The following is a 27,440-nucleotide window of genomic DNA, read 5'->3' on the forward strand; positions in this document are numbered from 1 at the left end:
TCTTGGGCCTCACGCGCAGCACCAGAAGCCGTCGGTGACCTCAGTGTGGCTGTGACGATGGCTGTGGTCCTAAATGCAGCTCTTGTTGCTCAAGCAGGTGGAGTCTGTGGAATTCACCGTCTGGGACATCGGCGGCCCCGCGAGCATGGCCACCGTCAACCAGTGCTTCTTCACAGACAAGGCCTTGTATGTGGTGGTCTGGAACTTGGCTCTGGGTGAGGAGGCTGTGGCCAGCCTCCAGTTCTGGCTGCTCAACATCGAGGTGAGGAGACGCCAGACCCTCAGGTTGCGGGCCGCGGAGCCTCACAGGGGGCCCACCACTTCTCCGAAGCATCCCCCTTTATGGGGGGCGGGGGAATGGTCAGGGAGAAACGCTGGGCATCATGGTGGGCGTTAGGAAGGCCCCTGATTCATAGGTCGCCGTGGAGCCCTTAAAACCCTTCTCGGCCAGATGGTTGTCCGCGCCCTCGTCTTTTTCTTCTACCTTAAATTTAAGAGCCCACCCCCCACCTTGGACCCAAAAGGAAGACAGAGTCCCCCCTTTCACAGGTAAAGATGGTAAGAGCCTGGATGCAGGCCAGGTCCCAGGTGGCAGACACACTGGCTGAGGGAATAGAGATCCAGCCCATCTGGTATGCCTCTCCTGGAACCCCTCCGTGCACAACATGCCCTCGAGGTTTCCGGAGGTTTCCTGGGAGCTGTTTCCCAGTCCCGTCTGTGCTCAGCTGTGGGGCTGTCTCTGGCAGGCCAAGGCCCCAAACGCAGTGGTGCTGGTGGTCGGAACGCACCTGGACTTGATTGAAACCAAATTCCGAGTGGAGAGAATCGCAACGCTACGCGCCTACGTGCTGGCCCTCTGCCGCTCACCCTCCGGGTCCCGGGCCACAGGCTTCCCCGACATCACCTTCAAACACTTGCAGTGAGTGTCCTGCTCTCTCACACCTGGTGCCCAGAGGTTGCTGGGGCTGCGGTGCCCTCACGTGTCCGTCTTCCCCACCCCGGGGTAGGACAAGCTCCCACTCGCAGATTGGCAGGGCAGAGCCCGGACACCCCCTCCCCAGGTGTGTGGGTCCCCCCTACCCCATGGGTCCCCTCCTCAGGGTCCCCTCCTTGCCTGTGGCCTGTGTTGAAAGTCGTATACCATCTGTCACATTTGCTGATCTCAGACGGATCACAGACCCCCCACCCCGTGTGGTCCTGGTTCTCACACTGGGTCTGAGTGGTCCAGGCCAGTGCCAGTGGGATCGGGGCGCTGAGCTTGTTGCTTCTCTCCCCTCCTGTCCTTGGGCTCATGACGGTTCCATGGGTTATGGGGACCATTGTGCCCTCTTCACAGATGATGGAAGGAGCTCAGCGAGTTAAGCCAGCCTTCTGTCATAGGAAGCAAGTGTGGGTTGCTATACTGTGCTGGGGGATCTCGGGTCCCCCCACTTTGGGTGGGGTGCCGCAGACCTTGGTGCAGAGATGAGCCTGGGGTCACTTCCGCTTGCCTCAGCCCACAGGATCGGACTGACCCTGATGCAGAGCTTCAGGACTCCTTCATGTGCCCTTGAGAACACCCCTGAGGCCTATGATAACAGGACCTGGGTCCAACCCGCCTCTGCCTTTCCAGCTTGTGTCCTTGGGGCGTCACCTTGCACCTTTGGGCCTCACATTCCTCCTCTGTAAAATGGGCGCACTCGGGACACGGTGCATCGCTCCCCGCACAGAGCGTTGCACCAAGTGAGCCCTTAATACGTGTCTCTGCGTTCATCTTTTTTTTTATATAAGATTTATTTATTTATTTGACAGAGATCACAAGCAGGCAGAGAGGCAGGCAGAGAGAGAGGAGGAAGCAGGCTCCCCGCTGAGCAGAGAGCCCGATGCGGGGCTCGATCCCAGGACCCTGAGATCATGACCTGAGCCAAAGGCAGAGGCTTTAACCCACTGAGCCACCCAGGCGCCCCTCCCGGGTCCTTTTAACGTGCCAGCGTGAGGGACAAAACCCGGGGACAGAGAGATGCTGCCCAGCTTGTGGGAGAGGAGCCGTGTGGCGAGGCATCTCGTTCTGTTTTGCACTCGCAGCGAGCTCTCCTGTAAGAGCCTGGAAGGCCACGAGGGGCTGCGGCAACTGATTTTCCACGTCACGTGCAACATGAAGGACGTGGGCAGCACCATCGGCTGCCAGAGACTCGCGGGGAGGCTGGTGCGTGCTCAGGCCTCCGGCTGCAACCCGGGGTGGGAGGGGGACGCTCCCTTTCTGTAGGGAATCCCAACACGTATGCTGGGTGCTCAGTTGCTCTGGTCCCTGTGCAAGCAGTTTTGGGGGAGGGGTGTGCAAGGGTGCAAGGTTGAGGGGGTGCAGGGGTGAGCGGGTGAGAGGAGAAAGTCACCCACTCAGGCCTCTGGGGAGCAGGGGGCAGCAGGTGGGGCCGGGTGGGCGGGGCGCGGCTCGGGAGCTGCGGGGGCCCAGCCAGCCCACCTGTCGCCCAGATCCCCAGGAGCTACCTGAGCCTCCGGGAGGCCATGCTGGCCGAGCAGCAGCGCCGCAGCCTGGGCGACGACGTGCAATACCTGACGGACAGGCAGCTAGAGCAGCTGGTAGAGCAGATGCCCGACAAGGACATCAAGGACTATGAGGATCTGCAGTCCGGTGAGTGGGCGCCCCGGGTGGCGGGGGGCTTGCAGGGGGATCCCTGGGAAGGGGCAGTCCCATGTTTCACTGCTCGGCACCTGTCTGCAAGTGAGCGTCAGAGCACTTGACGTGGTTGTGACACGAAGGGCGGGTTTATGGTTTAAAGAGTAGGGATGTTTGCAAAGATGGGATCTGCGAATGCTGGAGGTGGGCGGGCCGGAGCTCCCTGGCGGGCCGTGCCGTCAGATCAGCATGTTGGCAAGAGTTCCACGGTGCCACTAGGGCGCCCGGGACGGGGCAGCAGAGCCATCTGCAGGGCCACGTGTGCTGGAGGCATTGCTTGCTTCCCAAGAAGAACCAGTGACCCGGACCCCTAGGGACTAAGTCACCCTAGAGTCCCTGTCACCCTTTGTCTGACACTGCTCCCCTTCCCTGGGTAGCCATCGGCTTCCTCATAGAAACCGGCACCCTGCTCCACTTCCCGGACACCAGCCACGGCCTGAGGAACCTCTACTTCCTTGACCCCATCTGGCTGTCCGAATGTCTGCAGAGGATTTTCAACATCAAGGGCTCCCGGTCGGTGGCCAAGAACGGGGTGATCCGGGCAGAGGACCTCAGGATGCTGCTGGTGGGGACCGGCTTCACACAGCAGACGGAGGAGCAGTATTTCCAGTTCCTGGCCAAGTTTGAGATCGCCCTGCCTGTGGCCAACGACAGGTGAGGCCACCACGGCCGGGCCACTCATGCTGCGCCCCCAGGGAGGGAGCGGGGCTTGGGGTCACTGGGGGTTTGACCAAGAGCTCCAGGCAAGGGCCGTGGGGACAGATGACCTGCCCGCCTGGGCTGGCCTCTCCTCTTTGGGCCCCGGGGGGGTCTCTTTTCAGGGACTTAAAAGAAACGCATTCACTGAAAAGAAAAATGCAAGAAAACATGAATGAATGGCATTAAAAATATCTTGCGGGGTGGGGGGGCTCATATTTTAGAGAGTGGATTGCTTGGTTATTTGGTGAATGCAACTGGGATAAGTGACAAGGAGATACTAATTATACAACCTGGTTTCCAAATGCAGGGGGGCAGGGGCCGGGGTGGGAGTGGGTACATGTGGGTCCCATCCAGTGATGCTGCCTCTGAACTGGTTGGGCACTCAGGGCCTCCATGTCCCAGTTTCAGTTTCAGCTGCTTCCTGGGTCTGATATTGATGTTGCCCACAAGGCAGTAACCAGGACCCTAAACCCGCAGACCTTTTCCACGCACCTACCATAGACTGTGTCACCACCTGCCTCCCTGGAGCTAGAGCTGGTCCTAGAGCTCTGGGGTCATGCCCTCCGGAGACTCTTGGGAAGCTGGCCTGGACCCTGTGTGCCAGCCCGGAAACTCCACCTGCATAGACTGGGCCTCTAGGAGCCAGAGCTGGGTCACTGTGCCCGAGGCACCCCGCAGATTTCCATGCGATCTTATAACTTGGGAGAGGGCCTCTTGTCACTCAAGCCCCCTGGGAGCCATGAGGGGGTCCTAAAAGGAGAAACCCCAAGGAGGGATTGAAAGTCCGCATGATCCTCATACCGTGAACAAGCGGTGTCTTTGACGCTGGTCCATGCACAATGAGGCAGCCTCTAAGTTCGGTATTGCCGAAATCGGAGAATTTTCCAGTTATTTTACCAACAGGTAAGAGGAAATAGGGGTTACCAGGACTCAATAAAAGCAAGTCGGTTCTGCACACACGTATGACCAGTTGAACCATAAAATTACCCAGGTTATGGCCGAGTCTTCTGGAAGGCTTACAGTCCAGTGGGTGAGAGCACAGGGCCAGAATGCTTGCATTCTGCCAAGAATCCCAGCTTCCTTTCTTGTCTCATCTGTACAACAGGAATAAGACTATCGTCAACTGGTATTATGATTATTGTGAGGATTAAATCAGGTAATACATGTAGAATAGGAGAAGTGTCTCTTACTCTTAAAAGCTCCAAAGATGGGCCACCTGGGCGGCTCAGTCGTTTAAGTGTCCGACTCCTGGTTGCAGCTCGGGTCGCGATCTCCTGGTCTTGAGATCAAGCCCCAAGTTGGGCTCCTTGCTCAGCACAGGGTCTGCTTGCAATTCTCTCTCTCCCTCTCCCCCTTCCCCTGCTTGGGCCTGGGCACACATGCTTGCTCCCTCGCGTGATCTCTTGCTCTCTCTAAAATAAATAAATCTTAAAAAAAACCCAAAACTCCAAGGACATCAGGTGTCATAAGCATTATTATTGTTACCCTCCCTCTGTGTTAAGTACTCAAAGCCAGTGGTACCTGATTCCGTAGAAAGTCACAAATGTCCGGGCATTTTCCATTTTTAGCACAGGTGTAATGATTCCCTTGTGCCTTAGGCAAGTTCCCTCTCCTTGCACACAAATGTGTATTTGGTTAACGGTGCTGCCCAGCGTCTCTGAGAGCTCCTGGCCCATGGAGCTCCTGGCAGTCACGGTGGTGTAGCGTGAGCTCGCTCCTCCGTAGAGACATGGTCGTCCCCCCCCCCCCCAAGGTTTTGTGCAGCAGACATGGAAAGAATTTGCCTCTTTCATCCCCATCTTGCTGACCCTCTGGTCATCCCCCGGTTCATCCTTTCGCCGGGAGCAATCGCTTTCCAGTAGGTGAGCCGGTGTCGGTGGTCTGGAGCAGAGCGGCCGTGGCCAGTCAGCTGGCATCTCTCCTCTCCCACACTGGCTTCAGAGTGGTCTCTGCCTTTGGCCACGTGGAGCAGCTGCTCAGTGTGGGCTGCGCTGGGGCCCCGGGGCACAGAGCCCACTCCCCCGCCCCTCACTCGGCACCACCCGGCAAGATGTGGCCGGTGTGAGCTCCACGCTGAGTGTGGTGTGGGCGAAAAAAGTGGCGTAAATCATGGCAAGGCACTGATGAGGACCTCCGGATTGGGGAGGGGCAGGGAGCAGATGTACAAGGACTTTTCAGAACATGAAGAACTAAGTCGGGCTAAAGGCCTCGGGGTGGAGGGAGAGACACTCTAGCTGGGGTGAATGAGAAGGTCCTCTTACCCCAGACCCAAAGTGGCTGAAAAGGACCTAAAACCTCACTGGCTTGCCCTGTCGGCACCCCCCCCCCCCCCCCGCCACCAACCCTGCGGGGCAGGTGTCCTTTCTCTTCCCATGTCCGGAAAGGAGAGTCTGCATGGGGTTGCAGGGTTGAAGGCACAGAGCTGAGATGGACGCGCCTACGATATTTTCAGAATAGAATCCAGAACATTCTAAAGACACTTTATTGGAGCTAAACTGAGGTCTTTAAAAGCTTCAGGGGAGCTGAAGGCACGGACTTTGTTCAGAAAAGAACCCTCAAAAGGCCACCCTGTGCCTGCCCCCGCAGCTCCCCACACACAGAAGATTCTGGGTTTCAGGCACGCTCTTGGAGGGGCCTCCCCAGCTTCGGCTGTTGTCAGCTGACTCGGTGACTCAGCACTTTTATGCTGAGCAAGAGGGCTCTCATAAAACATCCCTCCGTGCACAAACAGCCTCATTCTAACTTTTAAGGCGATGGTGTTGTCTCAGCCGTCCAAGAACAAAAAATAGCTTCGAAGGCCAGAAACATGACTCTGACCCCAATGTCTCCATGGCCCTTGGAACTGTGCGGCTGTATTTGTGTTTCCTTTGCCATCCACAGTTAATTTTAAGCGATTCCCCAGTCACAGCCCCCTTTGCAGTGAGCGGACCGAGACTTGCTGTGTCTGATGTGTTTATGACCACAGACACTCTCATGTCTTACCTTAGCATATTCTAATTGTTGTCCTAGAGGCCTTTCAAGAGGCCTCTTTGCTGTCCCCTTCTTCATTTCCTCTTGGAGCATTTATTCTCAAGCACAGAAACTACCCTGTCTTTCTAAAAGTAGAATTCCAGGGGCACCTGGGTGGCTCAGTTGGTTAAGCATCTGTCTTTGGCTCAGGTCATGATCCCAGGGTTCTGGGATTGAGCCCCCCGTCGGGCTCCCTGCTCAGCAGGGAGTCTGCTTCTCCCTCTGCCTCTGCCTGCTGCTCTGCCTACTTGTGATCCCACTTTCTCTCTCTGTCAAATACATAAATAAAATCTTTAAAACAAACTAAAAAATAGAAGTAGAATTCCAGAGGCCCTGCGAGGGGGAAGGCACTGGGACAGGGGGCCCAGGCCAGGCCACACCGTTCACCTGTCCCCACTGATGTGTTCCAGCTACCTTCTGCCACACCTCCTTCCATCCAAACCCGGCCTGGACACTCACGGCATGCGGCATCCCAAGGCCAACACCATTCAGAGAGTGTTTAAGATGAGTTTTGTTCCCGTCGGCTTCTGGCAAAGGTTTATAGCACGGATGTTGATCAGCCTGGCGGAGATGGACCTGCAGGTAATGGTCGTTGCTACCTGCGGGGTTGGGGGGTGGTGGAGGGAAGGGGAATGCACGAAGGACACCCAGAGCTGAGCTCTCCCGGGAAGGAGAGGCCCTTTGCTGGAAGGGGTTGACCAAAACCCCTTTTTCTATAGCAAAGCTGCTGCCTTAAGCCCAGGAGGCCAACATGAGCACAGCTGCCTTCTCTTTTGTGGCTGGCAGACAGACCCCTTTGCACCCTTCTGTGAATAAGAAACCAGCCAGCCCCGGGGCACCTGGGTGGCTCAGTGGATTAAAGCCTCTGCCTTCAGCTCAGGTCATGATCTCAGAGTCCTGGGATCGAGTCCTGGGATCGAGTCCCGCATCGGGCTCTCTGCTCAGCAGGGAGCCTGCTTCCTCTTCTCTCTCTCTCTCTCTCTCTGCGTGCCTCTCTGCCTACTTGTGATCTCTCTCTGTCAAATAAGAAACCAGCCCCTAGCTGGCTCAGAGTCCACATTTTAGGAGCTGTGGTTATAAACCAGTCCACATCAGAAATCCCCTTGTTAGAATAGAGATGGCCGGGCCCCCTCCGAGGTTCTAATGCAGTGAGTGAGGACTAGGAACCAGCATTTTGCGTATCTAACCATGGTCCTCCGTGATGCCCTGGGTTTGGAGACCACGCTTAGACCACGTGGCTTTGCCACTCAGGCAGTGCCCTGAGCTCACCTGGGGAGTTGAGATCAGAGTGCAGGCTGCCTAAATCAGACTCTCTTGGGGCGCCACCCAGGCATTGGGAGTTTTTAGAACTTGCCAGGTGATTTCACTGTCAGGTCTGAGAACCACTGGTGTGGATCTTTAACTGGGGCTGGAAGCAATGAAGACCTGACCCAAGCAGTTCCTTTCCATGGATTCACCTGGACGGGGGTCAAAAGGAGTGCTGGTTTTCCACCACCCTTAATTTCATGCAAAACAGTAACACAAAAGTAGTGTCTGTCTAGAATGGCGTTTCTCAAAGTGGGATTCCTGGACCAGCAGAACCTCACCCGGGAACTTGTTAGAAATGATGGGTATTAAGGAGGGCATGTATTGCCTGGATCCCTGGGTGTGGTGCATAAACAATGAATCTTGGAACACTGAAAAAATAAAATTAAATTAAAAAAATAATAAAATACAATGGTACGGAAACAAATAAATATTTAAGATTTCTCTTAAAAAAAGAAATGCAAATCCATGCCCCCCACCCCCCCCACACACGCACTACATCAGAAACACCAGGATGGAGCCCAGTGCTCTGATTTTCACAAGCCTTCCAGAGGATTCTGACCCAGTATGAGCACCCCTGGCATAAACTTGGAATATTTGATGCTAAATTCACTATGAATAATTGTTGAATAATTGATGGTAAATTCACTCTGAGTTTTATTTTTGCCACATTCTAATGAAAAAGGCCCTTATGGAATTAACAACCCCGTGGCTGACTAAAGATGTTCTTTGATCTTCCGAACATTTTACTGAAATGTTAAAAAATCAATACAAGAGCCTAATCGTAACTGCTGTGGCCCATGTTGCGGGGGGTGAGGGGAGGGCTTGCTTGAAAGGCTTGGGGGGCCCACTGATGACGGGAAGAGTGGGTACAGGAGCTGGCTGGTCTACGGTTCTGACTCGGTCACTCTGCCCTCCCTTTAAACTGTCCTCCTGCTGCGTTCTAAGTGGGAGGTCACAGAACACAGTGTTGCTGTCATCGTGGGAGGCCTGAGCTCCCAAGTGAGCTCTGTGAGGGAGGGTAGGAGACCCAGCTGAGCGTGGGGGTGGGCGCCCTTCCAGGCGGCAGCCCTCCCTCCAAATGAGAGGAGAAGTCCTATTAAAATTCAGATGAGGAGGAGTTCAGTCTCAAAAGTAGTCACAGGCATACAAATTCAAGCAACAGATGAGATGCTGACCACTTCGCACGTCTCAAGGCCCAGACTGCAGCCACAGTGGGCGGCCCCAGAAGCAGGACACCTTCCCATGCCGTGGCTCGTGTATGTACGGTGGAATTCTTCCCACAGCGGCTCCTCGGTCCATATCCAGAGCCTAAAAACCGTTCAGACCCTTGGGCGCAGTAATCCTACCGCTAAAAACGTGAGCAAAGGAAATCACTTAGAATCAGAGAACGCTTTTCTGTGACTTTGCATGGATCATTGGCCTGGCCTGCTGGAGGGAGTGGACAATGGGAGCAATCCAGACATTCCGAAAAACGAATGATCGGGAAGTCACTATACGCCACAAAATACCGCGCTTTAGAAAAATGACTTCTGTGAGTTTTTTAGTGTCCTGGGGAAGTGAAGTTTTTGAAAGCATCCAAAATGAGAAATTTAGAAAATTAGAAATACAAAAGTAGAAAATACGGCTTCGGCTGTTTTCCAAAACATATACGTAGACAGAAAAAAAATCCTGGAATAAAAGACACCAAAATCTCTCTGCTTAGTGTTAAGTTGTTTGGGGGCCTTTGTTTTTGTTTTTTGTACGTTTTCCTGTATTTTCTACATTTTTCTAACATGAATTTTTGCTTGTCAAATCAGGGAGGGAAAAGGTTTGAAAAAGAAGAGCCTATTATCAGTCCTTTGGGAAAATTGTGCTCCCAGAGTGTTGTGGGGACCCCTCCAGATCGTGCAGTGTTTAATTTGGCAACGGGACGTGCGGTGCGGGAGGAGGGACGGGGATGACGGGCGTCATTCATCACGATGGGACCAGGCCGGCCTCTTCAGAGCTCTGCCCAGCACCGGCGAGGAGGCTGGAATGCGTAAGCAGGGTCTTTTCTCTCCTTCAGCTCTTCGAAAACAGGAAGAATACTAAAAGCAGACACAGGAAAGTCACCATCTATAGTTTTACAGGAAGCCAGAGAAATCGCTGCAGCACATTCAGAGTGAAAAGAAATCAGACCATCTATTGGCAGGAAGGGCTCCTGGTCACTTTTGACGGGGGCTACCTCAGGTAGGAATGGTCCGAAACGTGCCTGACTGGGTCACCATGGTGCCGTGGGAGAAGCCCCCCGCAGCGGCCTCCTCCAGGGGACCGTCTGCTTCGTGTCCAAAGTTCTTTTCCAAGAGCGGCTTATCATGGTAGCCTGCTAGAAAGAGGAGACCCTCCCCAGCAGCAGCTGTCCCAACCTCCCCCATCTCCTCACCCCTCCTTCTCTCCCCTGGCAGGACAGGAAAGGTGAAGGGAGGTATGGTGACCACAGCCCAGGACTTGAGGGAAGTGGGTAGCCACTGAGCTCTGGGGTAAGAGATGCCGGCAACCCCGTGGTCACTTAGGGGACACCTTCAGGAGCCTTGCTGCCATCTGGCCCTGTCCCCTGGTCCTAAGCGATGATGGCCCAAAGGACACCATTGATCCCCAACGTGACATAACAAATACATAACTTAGCTCCCTTTTCCTGGTTTCTTTCCATTTTTGAGAGACAGAAAGACAAAGCCAGCTCGAGAGGTTTGATAAATGACTTTGAATCAGCTTTAATAAACACACAAGATGGTTCCGTATTTACACTGAGTTTTTCAAAATATTCTTCAGCTCCATGAGAAGGGAGGGAGAAAGGATCTTCTCTTGAGCCTGACTTGAACCTTTCTCGGTGGCTGGTGCTTTCATATAGATGTTCCCAGGGGCACCTGAATGGCTTAGTCGTTGGGCATCTGCCTTCAGCCCAGGTCATGATCCCAGGATCCTGGGGTCAAGCCCCCTGTGCGTTGGGCTCCCTGCTCAGCGGGAAGCCTGCGTCTCCCTTTCCCACTCCCCCTGCTGATGTTCCCTCTCCCCCTGTCTCTGTCTCTGTCAAATAAATAAATAAAATCTTTCAAAAACTTTTTTAAAAAATGGATGTTCCTACTTAAAGCTCACAGCCGCCACCTGGCAAATGAGTGTCTTGTAGTTTAGAGAAGGTGAGAACCTTCCCCAAGTTCACTCCTAGGGGTCGATCCCTGCCTGAACATACGTTCCTGCAAAGTCCCCGTGATGTCTGCGTCACTGGACTGGGAAGTGGTTGGGGGACAAGGCAGGGTCACACACACACAAGTACACAAACACAGGGGTCCCCCTGACTATCCTGCCTGGGCACAGGTTCCTGGGGTCAGGGTAGGGGTAAGGTGTTCCCTGGGGTTCGGGTCTCAGCCTGGAGGCAAGGAGATCATCCCAGGGCCCTCCACGGCGAGATCACAGTGGGCTCTCCCTTTTGGGTTGCAGCGTGGAATCATCAGATGTGAACTGGAAAAAGAAGAAAAGCGGAGGAATAAAAATCATTTGCCAGTCAGAAGTGAGGGACTTCTCCGCCATGGCGTTTATCACAGACCACGTCAACTCCCTGATCGATCAGTGGTTTCCTGGTAAGAGAACATTCTGGAACCAAGTCTTTGTTCAGTTAATACTTCTTTACAAATCAGGGTGGGGCTCATTCTGCGGGGAGCAGAAGTCTCACTGGGACTCAGCCCATGGAAACCAGAGAGGGCCTAATGACCCTTTGGCAGAATCCTGATCCCTGGTGGAGCCTGGCTGTGACATGGGTTTGGGCACTCTGGGGAAGATGTGGGCCCAGACCCCACAGGGCATGTGCAGGCCTTGGCTTCCTGGCTTCCCACAGTGTTTGGGAAGACAGACAGGCCTGGGTGCCCTGCCTGGTCCAAGGAGACCCTCAATGGATGCTTCACACAAGTCCTATATACAGACAGGACGGTGCTGAAATCTGGGGGGACCCAATGGATGGGGCGGGAAGGCCAGGGAGCCACACCTGTCAAGGACCCCCATTTTGCTATCAGAGTAGAGACAAATCGGTGGGGTGTCCTGCAGGAGGAGGCTGCATGGGGCAGACCTGGCAGCCTCTTCCCCACGAGACCCCAGCCTCTGAAGGCTGGCGTGCAAGAGAGTGGAGAATGGGTTTGGACGCCAAGACCTGCTTGGCCAGTGCCCTCACCTCTCTGAGCTGGCGTGTCTCCTGCCGCCATCGCTGTATCCCAGGCCAGCCTCAGGAGAGGAGCATGGCAGGCCATGCTTCGGAGGCATGGTCTGGACCCTGGGGCCTAGGAGCCTTCCAGGGCTGATGGAAAAGCTGACCTATAAGGAAAAAAGCTTAGAAAGGGGCCCATGAGGGACACCTGGGTGACTCAGTCAGTTAAGCATCTGACTCTTGGTTTCGACTGGGGTCATGATCTCGGGGTCCTGGGATCAAGCCCCATGTCAGGCTCCGTGCTCAGCGGGGAGTCTGCTTGCGATTCTTTCTCCCCTTCCCCCCTTCTCTCTCCCTCTCTAAAATATATAAATAAGTCTTTTTAAAAAATGAAAGAAAGAAAGGGGCCCAAGAAAAGGCATTTGGTGTGTGACTTGTGGCAGTTTGGGTGTCCTTGGTCATCCAAGGAAGCCTCTAGACCCATATGAGCCTCCCTGGGCTTTTGGGATGCCCCACCAACCAGTGACACCCCCCCCCCCACAGCTGGTCCTGGGGGAGATTTGACAGCTGGGTGGGGGAGGGGCATTCCATTATCACCTGTGACAGGGCTGCTCAAGAGACAGCACCACGAGCCAGTGGGCAGGGTGTGTTACAACCAGGCCTGCAGATATAAGATGTGCCCAGAAGGTTCTAGAAGTGCCCCCTCCAACCCTGCACAAGGCAGGCCATCAGTTCTCCCTGAGGTGCCTCGGAGGCTACTTCTTTGCACCTCCTTTCAGAGTGCGGAAAAGCTGTGTGTCTCCTGCCCCGGGGACCCCAGGTAAAATGACGGGGTTCTGTCTGTTATAATTTGTACTCATTTCTCCCCTGCATTGCCCTTCTAGGAGGGATCATAGTAATTGCAAGCCTTATGTTTCTAATTTTAAGAATGGCTCCTTATTGGTTGTGGTTCAGTTGCCGGAGCGTGGCATAGCTCAGACACAGCCCGCGGCATCCTGTCGGGGCCCAGCTGTGCAGGAGGGATCCCCGACCTCTCAGCCCCCGCTAGCCAGCCTGCTGAGGGTCTGGACCACCCACTGTCTTGTCCAGTACATCCCTGACCTTTCCCGATGCTGGGCTTTCAGGATCTGGCTCTCCAAAAAAGAACCCAAGGACACAGTCATGGTTCAGCCACTCCCTAGGTCCAGGCAGGGTCACCCAGATCCCCTCCTATGAAAAGCCCACCCAACCAGGACACTGCTTGGGGACCCACCTGTGGCCGCCTTCATGTAAACCGTCTCCTGCTTTGTCTGCACTTAGCCCTGACAGCCACAGAGAGTGACGGGACCCCGCTCATGGAACAGTATGTCCCCTGCCCGGTGTGTGAGACCTCCTGGGCCCAGCACACGGACCCGAGTGAGAAGGTGGAGGGCGTCCAATACTTTGACATGGAAGACTGCGTGCTCACGGCCATTGAGCAGGACTTCATCTCCTGCCCCAGACACCCCGACCTGCCCGTGCCTCTCCAGGAGCTGGTCCCCGAGCTGTTTATGACTGACTTCCCGGCCAGGTAAGGCCACAGCACTGCTCCCCTGACCCCTACTCTCCTGCCAGCTCTAGGAAAAGAAGGAAAATTCTCCTTGGCCTTTCAGAAGGAGGCGCTTCCAGACTTACAGCCTCACTTTCCTTTCTTGGCAAATGCTGACTTCTACCGGCTGCCCCGAGGCTGGGCGTTTGGGTCCCCTACCTCTCTGTTCCTGCAGTTAAGTCGACCTATAACCTCAGATAATTACTTCAGAGAGAAGGCTGGAGAAATAGAAAAGGCTTTTTGGTCCTACCCAACAGGAAAGGGTCACAAAATCCAAGTGCTGGGTCAGAGAGGGGCTGTTCTGTAGTCGTGGAAACTGGAAGCTATGACTCAGTCTCTCAGTCTCAATAATCCAATAATTGGATATTGGCGGTAACCCACTATTTTGCAATTATGAAGTCCTGTTGTTGCCTTAGTCAAAAGATGGCTATACCTGGCTTCTTTAAAGAAAAGTAAACTTTTGGGTGGTGGGGCTAAGAATATTTATATTCTCATTTTTCCAAATTGCCCCTATCCTGGAGAATCCATGTGCAGCAGTCTGAAATAGGGCAGGATATGGGTCGGTCTATCGAATTAAGAAATTGCTTCCTACATTGGATGATGTCACCCCATAACCCTTTCCAGGTGCCCTAGTTACCTCGCTGGTCGACATGATAATTCTGCAAAACGAGCTCCCTTTACTCCTAGAACCCTAACGTGAGGGTTATCTTTTCTTGGAGACCATATCCAGAGTTGTATAGAAGCATGGATCAGGTTTTGGGGGGCGCCCAATGGGGCAGCCCCAAATGTTAGGATTTTCATTTATTTGTGAACCTTGTTGGGTTTTATGCCCACACTGACTCTGGGCTGGGGCGTTTACTGTATGTGATCAGGAAAGCCTGCTGGGTTTGGATCGAATGGCAGGCATAGCCTGGTCCTTCACTGAAGGTACTTGGCGGCTAATTGAAAAGCCCAACAATGTGGACGGGATTCCCAGCCCATCAGAGGCTCCCTAGAAATTTGAGCTGGGGCCCAGCCCTGGCGCTGAGGCATCGCACCCCCCACACCAGGAGTTTGGGCGAGTCGGGGTTGGGAGAAGGGTTACCAGGCATCCGGGAAGCCCTGTCTGGTGGCCCCGAGTTTACAGGAGTCCTAACAGAATGCCCCGAGGGGATTCCCCAGCATTGCTGCTGCTCCCCACAGACCCACATGGCCCGTGCAGGCAGTTTTGTGGGGAGGGCACTCGGAGAAGAGCCTGGCTTCTCTGCGGCACACCCCCCACCCTGCCCCGAACTGCCTGGTGGGCTCGGCCTGTGCAGCCAGGATAGCTCCAGGGGGGACACCTGGCTTAGGCAGCCTGTGAGGGACCCAGACAGACTTCAGCAGAGCAGGGCAAGGCCCCAAAGTCGGAGGACCTCTGGGCTGCCTCCCCGTCCCTCCCTGCCTCCCAGCATCCCTCTCTCTCTCTCTCTCTCTCTTCCTCCCTTCCAGGAGTGACTTACAGTCTTCCCAAAAGCCCAGAAGGAATCTCCCCTTTACCTAGAATTAGAACACACCGACTAGGGGAGGCTAAACTCCCTGCCCTTGGGTGAAACCCTAGCCAGCAACTGCACACAGAGCTCGTGCCCCTCAGAAGCCCTCCGTGGCCACTTACATCATGCTCCGCTTAATAAAAAAAAAAGAAATAAGGAAACGATCAACCTAGCAGTGAATAAATGTATTTTGTCTGATGGGTGTTAGCCCTCAAAGCCCAGAATCTTTGGGAAGGAAACACCCAAAGAATTTTCTTTCCATGTGGGCCACTCTGCAAGACATCCCCCTGTGCTGTCCCCCTGTGCCACCAGCACACCTACGAGGCAGTTTCCATTACGAGCCCACTTGATGCAGGAGACCTAGGCTTGCTGAGGCTACGTAACCTGCCCGCGGCCATGGCTTATCCCGGTTTTGACCCCGTGGGTGGCTTTGAACTATGACTCCCTGTTGAGGGAGAAATGACCAAGGCTGTCCTTCCATCCACCCATCTCGGGGCCGCCCCCGCCTCAGTAGGCCCCTCTAGAGGGTGGTAAGGGACCAGCTGGGGAGGTGCGGTCTGACCCGCGTGCTGTGCTTCCGGCAGACTCTTCCTGGAGAACAGCAAGCTTGAGCACAGCGAGGACGACAGCAGTGTCCTGGGCCAGGGTGGGAGCGGCACGGTCATCTACCGGGCCCGGTACCAAGGCCAGCCTGTGGCGGTGAAACGGTTCCAGATCAAGAAATTCAAGAACTTGGCCAACGCCCCAGCGGGTAAACAGAGCCCCATGTCGTTTCTCACGAGACCCGTGCTCCCTCGGTCCAAACTTGCTGCCACCTTGGGGACACTGGAGGAGGAGGGTGGGCGAGGCTGGCGGAGGTCCCTGGGCAGCCGACCTGCCTTGCTCCTGGCAGGATGTGGGACATGCCTAAAGGTCGGGCTGAGACATACTTGGAAATTGGGAGATTATTTTCTCGTCTAGAGGCAAGACCCCAAGAGCATGAGCCATCCTTACGGTTTCCATCGGCTCTGCAGCTGGCACAGGCCTGGCACGTGGTGGGTACACACTCAGATGTCAGATGGACCCTCATCCTGTAGGACCCCTCTCAGCCATGTCCACTAAAGGAGGGAAGGTGGGAGGCCAGGTCCGGGTGAATGGATGGGGAAGCCAGCGTGGGACGGCTTCTCCGCCACCCGCAAGAGGGAGGAAACCATCTCTTGCTTTGGTACATCCAGGCCCAGACTCTGTGTGCAGCTCAGAGATGTCCTCTACCTAGAGCAACCCATCCCCACTCTACACCCGGCTGGTGCGGGTACTGGGTGACCCCCTCACTCCCATCCAGCAGGATATCACGTGTCTTGCCCCACCCCCGCCCGGCTCAGCATGTTCATCCTTACGATCATTCAGGTCATTTACACGCTTGGTAGGACAATCAGAATCAGAGCAATTAAAAAAAAAAAAAAAGATCAGAAAGGAAGAGACCTATTGTTACTATAGGAAGAGAATGACTTCCTGCACTGAAAAATTCCAGAGAGTCTGCTGACAAATGTGAGAGCCAGTAAGAGCTTCCCAGAGTTGCCAGACCTGAGCTCAACCTCAGAATTCCGCAGCGTTCCCATGGATGGCGAAGGCAGCAATAAAGCGTAGAGTGTGGAGGGATAAATAATGTATATCGTTCAGTTCTCGTTTAAATCCTAGCGAGCATGTGCGTGCCTGTGTGTATGTGAGAGAGAGAAGGAGGTCTCACTCACTGAGTCTAAATGCGTATAAAATGGCAAAATCCCCCAGAACAGCTGAGAGTCCTAGAGAGGGAGACAAAGGGAAGAGACCTGCCCAGCAGGATCCCTGATTTCGAGATTGAACGTAGGGGAGGTACAGATGGGGATGCAGGAGGACAAGGAAGGCCTGGTCGAGCCCAGGGCCAGCCAAAGACCAGTGGGTGGCATCTTGCCGACCCCCCCGCCTTTGGGGGGAAGAGGGGGACCCCTTGGGCAGCCACCTTCCAGTGGTTACAGCACAGACTGGAAATTGGCGACTCCTGCCAATAGATGTTGCTCCTCTGGCCTGAGATGACGTGTCACAGGCCCACGGCGGCCCCGGGTCTCTCTCTGGCTGAGGAGAGAAAGCTGGCTCTTTCTTGCCTTTGGAGGTCCAGGCTACCAGCGGGGAGTCAGGTGGGCCCGCCCTCAGCATCCCTGTGGGTGAGCAGCTGGGGCCCTGGTTACCTGCCCATCCTGGGGCTTGAGCCAGGCTCCAGGTGACACTCAGGGAGGCAGAACCAGAATAAGTCACTGCTGTGACCCTCCAGGGGTCCTCCCTCCCCAGCAGGGGGGTGGGGTGAGGGCTCCGAGAGTGACAGGATGGCAGGGACACACGCAGGAGAGGGGCAGGAACCGCCCACTGTGTTGGGATGAGTTTAGCACCTGAGGAGGAAGGGGCCCTGTACCAGCCTGAATGCCTCAGGAACGCAACTGCTGGGGCCGAATTCTAGGGCACAGTTTCCCACCTCTGATGTGTCAGTGCCTTAAAATGTGAGTGCTGCCGCCTCAGCCCCTCCGGTCCCCGGTCCCCGCGGGGCCGCTCTGAGTGTGGCAGGACCCCCACTCTCCCCACCGAGTGGCCCTCGAGGGGCTCCCCGGACATCCCTGACGGCCGCGCCCTCCCTCACAGACACCATGCTGCGGCACCTGCGGGCCACCGACGCCATGAAGAACTTCTCGGAGTTCCGGCAGGAGGCCAGCATGCTGCACGCCCTGCAGCACCCCTGTATCGTGTCTCTCATCGGCATCAGCATCCACCCGCTCTGCTTCGCCCTGGAGCTTGCCCCGCTCGGCAGCCTCAACACTGTGCTGTCGGAGAATGCCAAAGGTACCAGTTGTGCTCCGGAACATTCCCTGGGCATTGCCTGGGGCCCGGCCAGATACAGCCCCCCCTGCCCCCGCCGTGGGAGTTTGGCAGCCCAGACCCCAGGGAAGCTGGATCCCCGGGGGTTCCCCCCTACTGCCTGGCCTGGCTGTCGGGGGCAGAGCACTGACTTCCTGTGGGCCAAGAAAGGCACTTTCCCGGGTCTATACCCTGAGTGGTGGTGGTGTTGGTGAGGCTGGAGAAGCTTATGGTTTAGAGTCAGAGGGAACCCCATTCCAAGTCGCGGTTCTCTGCTGTAATCCTGTAAGTGCCTCGTGTGCTGGCCTGTAAAAGGAGGGTGATAATAGTCCCACTAAGGGGGGGTGCAGTTGAGGGTCTCAAACGAGGCAGCCTAGGGCAGCCTGAGCTGCCCACATGCCCACCAGCCACACAAAGCTCTCCTTTCCCCAGAACGCACAACGCATGTCCATCATCGCTCAAAACCAACAAAAAAAAACTAAACAAAACACACACACACACAAAAACAAAAAACTGGGGTCATTTTTTTTTTTTTAATGAAATTTTACAGTAATTTTCCTCAGGACATGAATAGGGAACTAAGTTCCAAAGAGCGGACTGAAGGAGAGAGGTTGTGGTCTCGTGACTCAGGCAGAAGAAACACAATTAAACTCAAATCATGTCTCCCTCAGCGGAGGAGAACTTTTTTTAAATGAAACTCTTACTCCCACAGTCCACCCCTTGATCATAGCACGAGCTTGGCCTGCGATGAACTCTAGGAATTTTGAATCCTTGCCCTTTTCGTTAAAAACACCGACAATTCCAGGCATGAAGTACCATGTATGACGCTGTAGAAATAAGCATCTCTCTCCTAAATACCGTTTTATTTCAGAAGGTCCTTCTCTGTCTCCGTGGGCCTCCAGCATGGAGAATGAGAAGTGTCCATAGGACATAAAGTATCTGGGGAGAGAGAAGGTGAGGAAAGACTGTTGTTGTAATGGTAGCTTGGTTTTTTGTTTTTTTGTTTGTTTTTTTCTTTGCAAAGATTCTTCCTTTATGCCCCTGGGACACATGCTTACCCAGAAAATAGCCTACCAGATTGCGTCCGGCCTAGCCTACCTGCACAAGAAAAATATCATCTTCTGTGACCTGAAGTCGGACAACATTCTGGTCTGGTCTCTGGATGTCAAGGAGCACATCAACATCAAGCTGTCGGACTATGGGATCTCACGACAGTCATTTCACGAGGGTGCCCTTGGCGTGGAGGGCACCCCTGGCTACCAGGCCCCAGAGATCAGGCCTCGCATCGTGTATGACGAGAAGGTACCCACACCCTGGCTCACTGCCGGCCCCCAGGCCTCTGGGAGGCCAGCCAGGCAGAACTTACGGCAGCCTCTGAGCTCTGTTTCCCCAGGCACAGTACCCTCCCTCTCCCGTGCTTCACCAGGGGGCTCTGGCTTGGACCAGAAAGGCACAGAGGTCTGTGCCCACTAGGAATGTCAAGGTTAACTTCTCCTTAGTTTCAGGACCAGTGAAGTCTCTCACCTCTGAAGTCTCTAACCTTGACTCAGAGACATAGTCAAGGTGAGTCCAGGACAGAAATGGGTCTGGATTTGGCTCCCAGCTCTGCCGTTTAGACATATACAGTGGGGACAGTGGACCAGCCTCGTGGGCGCTCATATGGAACAGTCAGAAGAAGGACGGCAAAGGCTCCTGGCCCATAGGTGCTGTCCCCAAGGCGTTGCCCAAGGTCAGTGCTAAGGCAGCATCACCAAAGCCAGGAGAAGAGAGTGAATTCTAACAGGACAGGCATGGTCTCCCCGAGCCACTGCCTGGCCAGCCTCAGCCAAGATGTTAGCTGAAGGTTTACTTTCTTCCCTGAAAGCCACTTAGTAGCGGCAGGCACAGAGACAACTTAGACCCATGTTCTAGCTAGTGTCAGCCCTGGTTCCTCAGTCCCGCAGCACTGAAACTCCCCTGGTCTACAGTCTTTCATTATTTGGTGATTTATAGATGAGTCATTGCCTGATTGCTTCAGGAATGACCTAAACAGGCCTGTAGTCCCCATGCTGTATGTTACATCCCCACGATATTTTATAACTGGATGTTTGTACCTTTTGGCCACCTTGGAATAAAAAAAGGAGAAAAGAATGACCTTAGTGGGGCACCTGCGGGGCTAAGTTGGTTAACTGTCCAACTCTTGGTTTCGGCTCAGGTCACGATCTCAGGGTCACGAGATTGAGCCCCACTGAGCTTGGGATCGCTTTCTCCCTCTCCCTCTGCCTCTCCTCCATCCTTCTAAAAAAAGGAATGACCTTAGCATGTGTGGGTTAACTCATCACCTGTGGCTATTAACCAAAATAGAAAAGGCAAATCACAGTGATAAAAATAAGAGCTTCTTAAGTGGCAGGTGACACAGACCAGACACCTCGAAACCAAGATTATAACAGGAACCTTCACACTGAAAACTCTCAGGTCCACCTCAGCCATCCTCCTGCTAAAACATTATCTACCTCTTGGCCCTCACGGAGGCCTAAACTAACTTCTTCTTTTGGGGCCCTTTAAGGATATTAAACTTAGAGGAGTCAACATTTAGTGATTTAGGAGATATTCCCCCTTTATGATTTGCATACACTGTCCTTCTGGTGCCAGGCACATTTAGCTGAGGGTCCGTGTTCTCTTGCCTTTTCTTGATTCTCAAGGATGAGAACCTGAGGGCTAGCAGGGTCCCCGTGTGTGTTTATTGGATGGTTGGATGAGTGGATGGGTGGATGGTTGGATGGAAGGAAGGAAGTATGGGAGGATGGATAGGTAAGTGGGCAGAAGAACAGATCACCAGGTGGATGAATGGGTAGACAGGAATATAGATAGATAAATACACCGAAGGATAGGCCGTCGGATGGATGGATGGATGGATGGATGGATGGATGGTTGGATAATGGATGAAAAAAAGAAAAGGAAGGAAGGAGGGAAGGATTGGAAGATGGATGGCTAAAGGGACAAAATGATGGTCAAATGGTTGGTTGGAGGTTTGGACAGGTGGGGAGTGAGGGATGCATTGATGGATGAATAGATGACTGTGTCCCTTTGGGCAGGATCCCTGGTCCGATTGGTCTTCTGCTCCCTCCGTCTCAGGGCCAGCTTATGAAAGCTGCTGGGCCCAGGCCGGGGACCTGACTTGGCTTGCCTCTTTGCCCAGGTAGACATGTTCTCCTATGGAATGGTGCTCTACGAGTTGCTGTCGGGACAACGGCCAGCGCTGGGCCACCACCAGCTTCAGATTGCCAAGAAGCTGTCCAAGGGCATCCGTCCTATCCTGGGGCAGCCGGAGGAAGTCCAGTTCCATCGGCTCCAGGCACTCATGATGGAATGCTGGGACACGAAGCCTGAGAAGGTACCTGATGGCCTGGGGGCTGGGGGCCTGGCCGCTCCTGCTCCTGTGGTGGTGGAGGCTCTGGATGTCCAGAGCCCACATGTATGTCTACTTGCCCATCCTTCACTAAGGGTCTAGAACAAATGGGGCAACCCTTGTCTGCAGGAGTCATAATATTTTAAAGCTTAGCTGTTTGGGGCAAAAGGCCAGGGGGTTCAAGGTTAAATAAAATGATTTATCAAATTAGACAGTATGGATTTGATGTATTGGGAGTAAGTAAGGTCTGAGGAAAATTCTCCACAAGATAGCATGTCTGTGGGCATGGGGCTCGGAATATCGAGTTTAAGCTGACGGGACCACCTAAGTTCAAGTTCCCATAGAGAGTGAGGACCCAGGCCACCAGACGCTCTGGCACCTGGAGTTGTCTTGGCTTCTTCTGAACAGTTTCTCATCCTTCCTCCCTTGTTCAAGACCATCGGTTTCATGGGAAGGGTAGGCATCCATCTGGCCACAAGCGACCCTTGTTCACGGCTCCGGTGGCCTCTCTCCCTCAGCGACCCCTGGCCCTGTCGGTGGTGAGCCAGATGAAGGACCCAACCTTTGCCACATTCATGTACCAGCTACCCTGTGGGAAGCAGACGTCCTTCTTCTCCTCCCAAGGCCAGGAGTACATGGTGGTGTTCTGGGACGGGAAAGAGGAGTCCAGGTAATGTCCCGAGGCTGGCCGCGCCCTGCTAGTATTGGAGGAGGGGGGGGACTGTGGAATTGGGGAGCAGTCAGGGATGACCATGCTGAGAGGACTCTAGTGGACAGCTGGTTGAAAGCCTGGTGGAGTTCGCTCCAGAGAGAAAACTGAGTCCCCGCAAAGAGAAAGGCCTGTAGGCGTTCGCGGTTGAGAGGGGCAAAGAGAAGGGGTGCGTGGGGTCAACAGAGGCCTTAGCTCTTGTACTTGTTTTTTTCCTTCTTCATTCCCATCCCCTATTTCACCCACCTCCCATCCCCCTCCCTCTGGCAACCCCCAGTTTGTTCTCTGTGTTTAGGAGTCTGTTTCTGTTTTATTTTTTCTTTTGTTTTTTAGATTCCATGTGTAATTGAAATCATATGGTGTTTGTCTTTCTCTGACGTATTTCACTTAGCATAATGCCTCCAGGTCCAGCCGTGTTGTTGCAAAGGCCAAGATGTCATTCTTTTTTATGGCTGAGTAATATTCCATGTGTGTGTGTGTGTGTGTGTGTGTGTGTGTATACACCACATCTTTATCCATGCATCTGTGGATGGATGCTTAGGTTGCTTCCATATTTGGCTACTGTAAAAAATGTTGCAGTGAACAGGGATGCACATATCTTTTTTGTTGTTGTTGTTTTTAATTTATTTGAGAGAGAGCAGAAGCACGAACAGGGCCATGGGGGTGGCAGAGGAAAAGGGGGAGGGAGAAGCAGACTCCCTACAAAGCAGAGAACCCAATGCAGGGCTCGATCTTAGAACCCTGGGATCATGACCTGAGCTGAAGGCAAAGGCTTTAACCCACTGAGCCACCCAGGTGCCCCTTCTGCTCATTTTTTAATCCAATTACTTGTTTTCTTGGTGCTAAATTGTATAAACTCTTTATATATTTTGGGTGTTAACCCCTTATCAGATTTATCATTTGCAAATATCTCCCATCCAGTAGCTTGCCCTTCCGTTTTGCTGATGATTTCCTTCACTGTGCCAAAGCTTTTTAGTTCGCTGTGGTCCCAGTTTATTTTTGCTTTTGTTGCCCTTGATTCAGGAGACAGATCCAAAAAATATTGCTTAGCTTGATGTCCTAGGGTTTACTGCCTCTGTTTTCTTTTAGAAGTTTTATGGTTTCTGGGGCACTTAGGTGGCTCAGTGGGTTAAGCCTCTGCCTTCGGCTTAAGTCATGGTCCCAGGGTCCTGGAATTGAGCCCTCCATCGGGCTCTCTGCTCAGCAGGACCTTGCTTCCTCCTCTCTCTCTCTGCCTGCCTCTCTGCCTACCTGTGATCTCTGTCTGTCAAATAAATAAATAAAATTAAAAAAAAAAAAAAAGAACTTTTATGGTTTCAGGTCCACCTTTTAGGTCTTCGAGTTTATTTTGTGTATTGTGTAAGAAAGTGGCCCAGTTTCATTCTTTTGCATATGGCTGTCAAATTCTGATTGAACAACACTGATTAAAGAAACTGTCTTTCCACCCATTGTGTATTCTTGCCTCCTTTGTTGTGGAGGAACTGATCACATAAGTATGGGTTTATTTCTGGGCTCTCTGTTCTGTTCTGTTGATCTATGTGTGTTTTGGGGCCCATACCATTCCATTTTGATTACTCCGGCTTTGTCATTAATGGTTCAAAACCAGGGATTAGTCTTAAAACCAGCTTTAGTCTTCTGTCTCAAGATTTCTTTGGCTTTTCCAGTCTTTTGTGGCCTCCATACAAATTTTAAGATTATGTGTTCTCATTCTATGAAAAATGCTGATGCTCTTTTGATAGGGAGAGCGTTGAATCTGTAGATGACTTTGGGTGGTATGGATGTTTGAATAATAGTGACTCAACCAGTCCATAAACATGTGTCCTTTTATTTATGTCCTCTTCAGTTTGTTTTATCAATGTCTTTCACCTCCTGGATCAACGGTATTCCTAGGTATTTTATTCTTTTTGGTGCAACTGTAAATGGAATCATTTTCTTAACTTTTCTTTCTGCTAGTGTGCAGAAACATGACAGATTCCTGTATATTGATTTTGTACCCCACGTCTTTACCCCGGTCACCTATTAGTTGTAATAGTTCTCCCATCCTGGGAGGACTTTGTTTTAAGATGGGTGCTATCTGCAGCTTGATGGCAGAAGGAGCAAATGATGCTGGGGGTCAGGGAGAAAGGACAGTGACTGGGGTGGGGTTGTCGAGTAGCGAGAGGGGCAGGGGACCCAGAGCCAAGCAGGACTGGTGCCCTTACATAAGCCATTTGTGGGCCTTCCCTTCTAGTCACATCTTTTTCTCAGTGAAGTGACAGGAAGGATGAAGCATCGGGATAGGTTTTGAATATTCGAGAAGACCACAGCGTGTGACGTGAACATGGGCACATGAGACCAGGGTGGTGACGGCAGCCCTGAGGCCCTCTGGGGGTTGGAGGTCATATGTTGGAGATAAGGCTCATCCACAGGGTTATATGCCCCCAGCATGCTTTGCTGCCCCCAGATTGCAAGCTGGGCAACAGTTGGTTTTAAGCAGAGTTGGGTTTTTGGCAGGAGGGAGAGAAGGACATGAGCAGTGCAGGTATTTTCAAAAGGGTCATGATAGAGATGGATCATAAAATAATGGGGCCATAAAATGGATATAAGGAATAATGGAAAGTACCAGAGAGTCCTAGATCTTAGCAGAGAGTAAACAAAACCAAAAACCCTGTGATGTTATGGTAGTGGGTGGAATGTTCTGGAAAACTCAGGGGTAGAGGTCAGAAAATAGATCCTTGACGCTGAGTGGGTGGGAGGGTTGCAAATATTAGCAAAGACGGGATCGACATGCAACTTTGGGAGAGGGTGGCTGGGGTAAGCTGAGAATGAGATCACTGGGAAACGAACAGGAGGTCACAGGACCAAGATGCCAAGTATTGGAAAGATCAGCTTTGTAGTCTCCAAAACCCACCATCTGGTGTGAGATCCTCCAGTCCTGGTCAGGGTATGAGGTGTTTCCCACCCCCTCGTGTGACATCTTCAGAGTCACAAGAGCATTTCATGGCCTGAATCGTCTTCCAAGACTCATGGAAAACATAGGCGGGTGTCACAGTCGAATAATGCTTAGATAAAGTGGAGCTTGAGGCACGAGGAGATAAATGGAAGAACTTTGCCATTTTCCCAAGATCCGTCCAGGTGACGTTTGCACCACGATGAATGCCGTGGGGACTGAGCGCTCTGACATAAGACATGGTGTAAGAAACCATGCCCTAAAGAAATATGTATATTGGTGCATGTGCATATTTACTTGTTTTTACTAATATTTATATATGCAAATATATATTTTTTCAGTAATTACATCGCCGGGCATCACACATTGTGATATTTGGCATGTAAAGTATGAAAGATAGATTAAATTTAAAAAAAACCAGTACTTCTGAATTTAAATTTTTGGATTCATATAGATTTTATCTTTATGAAAAATAAACTCGTGTTTCCTGGCCCTGCCCATTGATAAGGCCTACCAGTAATGACCATTTAGCAATCATGACTCCTGGGACCCAGATGGTGGGTCTAAGCACCCTAGTACTTAGTACTTTAAGTACATAAGGAACCAGGGCTTGTTGGAGAGGTGGCTGACTCCAGGTCTGGGACAGGAAGATGGCCGGAACATCTGACACACCAGAATCAAGGATGCCATCAGATATTCGTGAGGGGAGATTAAAGGGATTTAGGAGTCAACCCAGAGAGGTTCCTACTGGCCAAGGATAGGGCAATTGGCCATTTAGTAAGAAGAATTGCAGTGGGTTGAGACATGTCAAATTTTTTAATTCATGTTTCTAATGCTACTTAATAAAAAACAAAAAAAACAAAAAATAGAAACAGACAAACTGGGGTGCCTGGGTAGCTCTAGTCAGTTAAGTGTCCAGTTCTTGATTTCAGCTCAGGTCATGACTTCATGGTCTTTAGATCAAGCCCCACATGGGGCTTCATGTTCAGCAGGGAGTCTGCCTAAAACTCTCTCTCTCTCCCTCTCCCCATGCCCTCCCTCTGCCCATACTCTCTAAATAAATTAAGTCTTAAGCAAAAACCGCTCGTTGATGACCGTTGGAGGCTCCGACCCATTATTTTGAAAACTAGTATATTCAGAAAGAATCAAGGTTTTATTCTGCCTTTCCTATGTGAATTCTACCCCAGGGTAACAAAAGAGAGAAAAGGAGGAAGTTTCTCTTTTTAGAATAAAAGAAGCTAATACATAAATAAAGAATGCCAGAAATAGAATGTCAGCCTTTTGCAATCTCTATTGAAATAATGGATATAAGGCAGTGATCATTCATGATCACAAAAGGAGTGAGAACAGGACATTCCCAACAGAAATCCACACCCCCACTGAGGAAATGTTCTTGCCTAAAAAAAAAAAAAACAGAATCTGATCAAGACTCCAGACTTGGGGGAGGGGTGAGACAGATGACACCCAAGGGATGTGGGGACTGCACAGGACACCCCCGGCATCCTCTGCACATAACCTGCCAGAGAAAAAAGAGAAAGGGGAGGGGAAGCCAGTCTATAGACTGAGAGACATAAATGTGCAAAAGATGTGTGTGACCTTGGTCAATAACTTCAGTCTCCACTTCAGACAGTGAGGACAACTGGATGCCCAGGAGGAATCGGGGGGAGACAGAAATGCGAGGGGCAGGTCAGTTCCAGTGAGCAAACAGCAGCCCTAATATATGACAGCTTATTAGTTCTCAGAGTACTCGTGTTGGGGGATGTGTTTTGAGGACCCCCCAGCTTACTCTGACATGCACCCATCTGTCTTTAGCCTTGATTTTGTCTGCTCTGATATGGAGCAGCTCTCCTGTTCCTGGGTTGTAGCAGATATGGCCAGCGGGAAGGGTGAGTGGCTTTGATGGAAATGCGGCCACTTGTGCCCCTTCTTCACACTGGGGGGCAACTTCTCAGACCCTCCAACATCACAGACAGAAGAGAGCCTTTCTTCCCATTGGGAATGCCCTCCCACGGCCCAAACATTCAAGCAAGGGAAGCAGAATCCACCTGCACCCAGTGCCGTGAACGGTCCTCGATTCTCTCAGAACGTGGCCAAATTCAACCCTGGGTTGGAGGGGCTGGAGGAGGCAGCTGACGTCCTCCCCCAAGGCTGCTCAGGCCAAGCCAAGAGAAGGGAGGCCACTGTGAACTGACCCCACAATTGTCCCCGATTCTAGGAACTACACGGTGGTGAACACGGAGAAGGGCCTTATGGAAGTACAGCGGATGAACTGTGCGGGAATGAAGCTGAGCTGCCAGCTCAAGGTCCAGAACTCTCTGTGGACGGCCACTGAGGTAAGTGCCCCCACACAGGGCTCTCATCCAGCTAGGCAACACAGGGCGCAGTCCATGCCGCGTTTTGGGGGGAGGGGATTTAGCAAAGAGGAACACAGGATGCCTAGGTACGTGGGATTACCAGATAACCCCAGCCTGCACGTGTGAGACCCCCAGAGCAGTGCCAGCGGCCCTGAGAAGAAGCAGAAGCGCAGTATGTCCCCAAAGGTATCGACCGGCCTTGTCCCTGCTTGTGACCTGGACTCAGTCGAGAGAAGTCTCAGGTGCGGGATCCCCGCGAAAGAACTCCATTAGGCTG

General features: G+C 52.7%; 1 protein-coding gene across 4 annotated transcripts in view; it reads left to right on the forward strand.

Annotated features, from left to right (window-relative positions):
- Positions 1 to 27,440, forward strand: part of LRRK1 (leucine rich repeat kinase 1) — a 121,877-nt gene that overhangs the window by 86,530 nt on the left and 7,907 nt on the right. For all 4 annotated transcript variants that reach the window (XM_059180165.1, XM_059180167.1, XM_059180166.1 and 1 more), the window contains 15 exons: positions 98 to 262; positions 747 to 919; positions 2,065 to 2,185; positions 2,473 to 2,632; positions 3,055 to 3,331; positions 6,796 to 6,967; positions 9,738 to 9,901; positions 11,147 to 11,286; positions 13,143 to 13,392; positions 15,506 to 15,672; positions 17,571 to 17,768; positions 18,808 to 19,085; positions 20,962 to 21,156; positions 21,690 to 21,841; positions 27,025 to 27,142. In XM_059180165.1, the coding sequence (XP_059036148.1) occupies positions 98 to 262; positions 747 to 919; positions 2,065 to 2,185; positions 2,473 to 2,632; positions 3,055 to 3,331; positions 6,796 to 6,967; positions 9,738 to 9,901; positions 11,147 to 11,286; positions 13,143 to 13,392; positions 15,506 to 15,672; positions 17,571 to 17,768; positions 18,808 to 19,085; positions 20,962 to 21,156; positions 21,690 to 21,841; positions 27,025 to 27,142 (2,730 nt within the window). The remainder of the gene's footprint in view (positions 1 to 97; positions 263 to 746; positions 920 to 2,064; positions 2,186 to 2,472; positions 2,633 to 3,054; positions 3,332 to 6,795; positions 6,968 to 9,737; positions 9,902 to 11,146; positions 11,287 to 13,142; positions 13,393 to 15,505; positions 15,673 to 17,570; positions 17,769 to 18,807; positions 19,086 to 20,961; positions 21,157 to 21,689; positions 21,842 to 27,024; positions 27,143 to 27,440) is intronic.

Source organism: Mustela lutreola, chromosome 7 (genome assembly GCF_030435805.1).
Source record: "Mustela lutreola isolate mMusLut2 chromosome 7, mMusLut2.pri, whole genome shotgun sequence".
Classification (NCBI taxonomy): Eukaryota; Metazoa; Chordata; class Mammalia; order Carnivora; family Mustelidae; genus Mustela; species Mustela lutreola.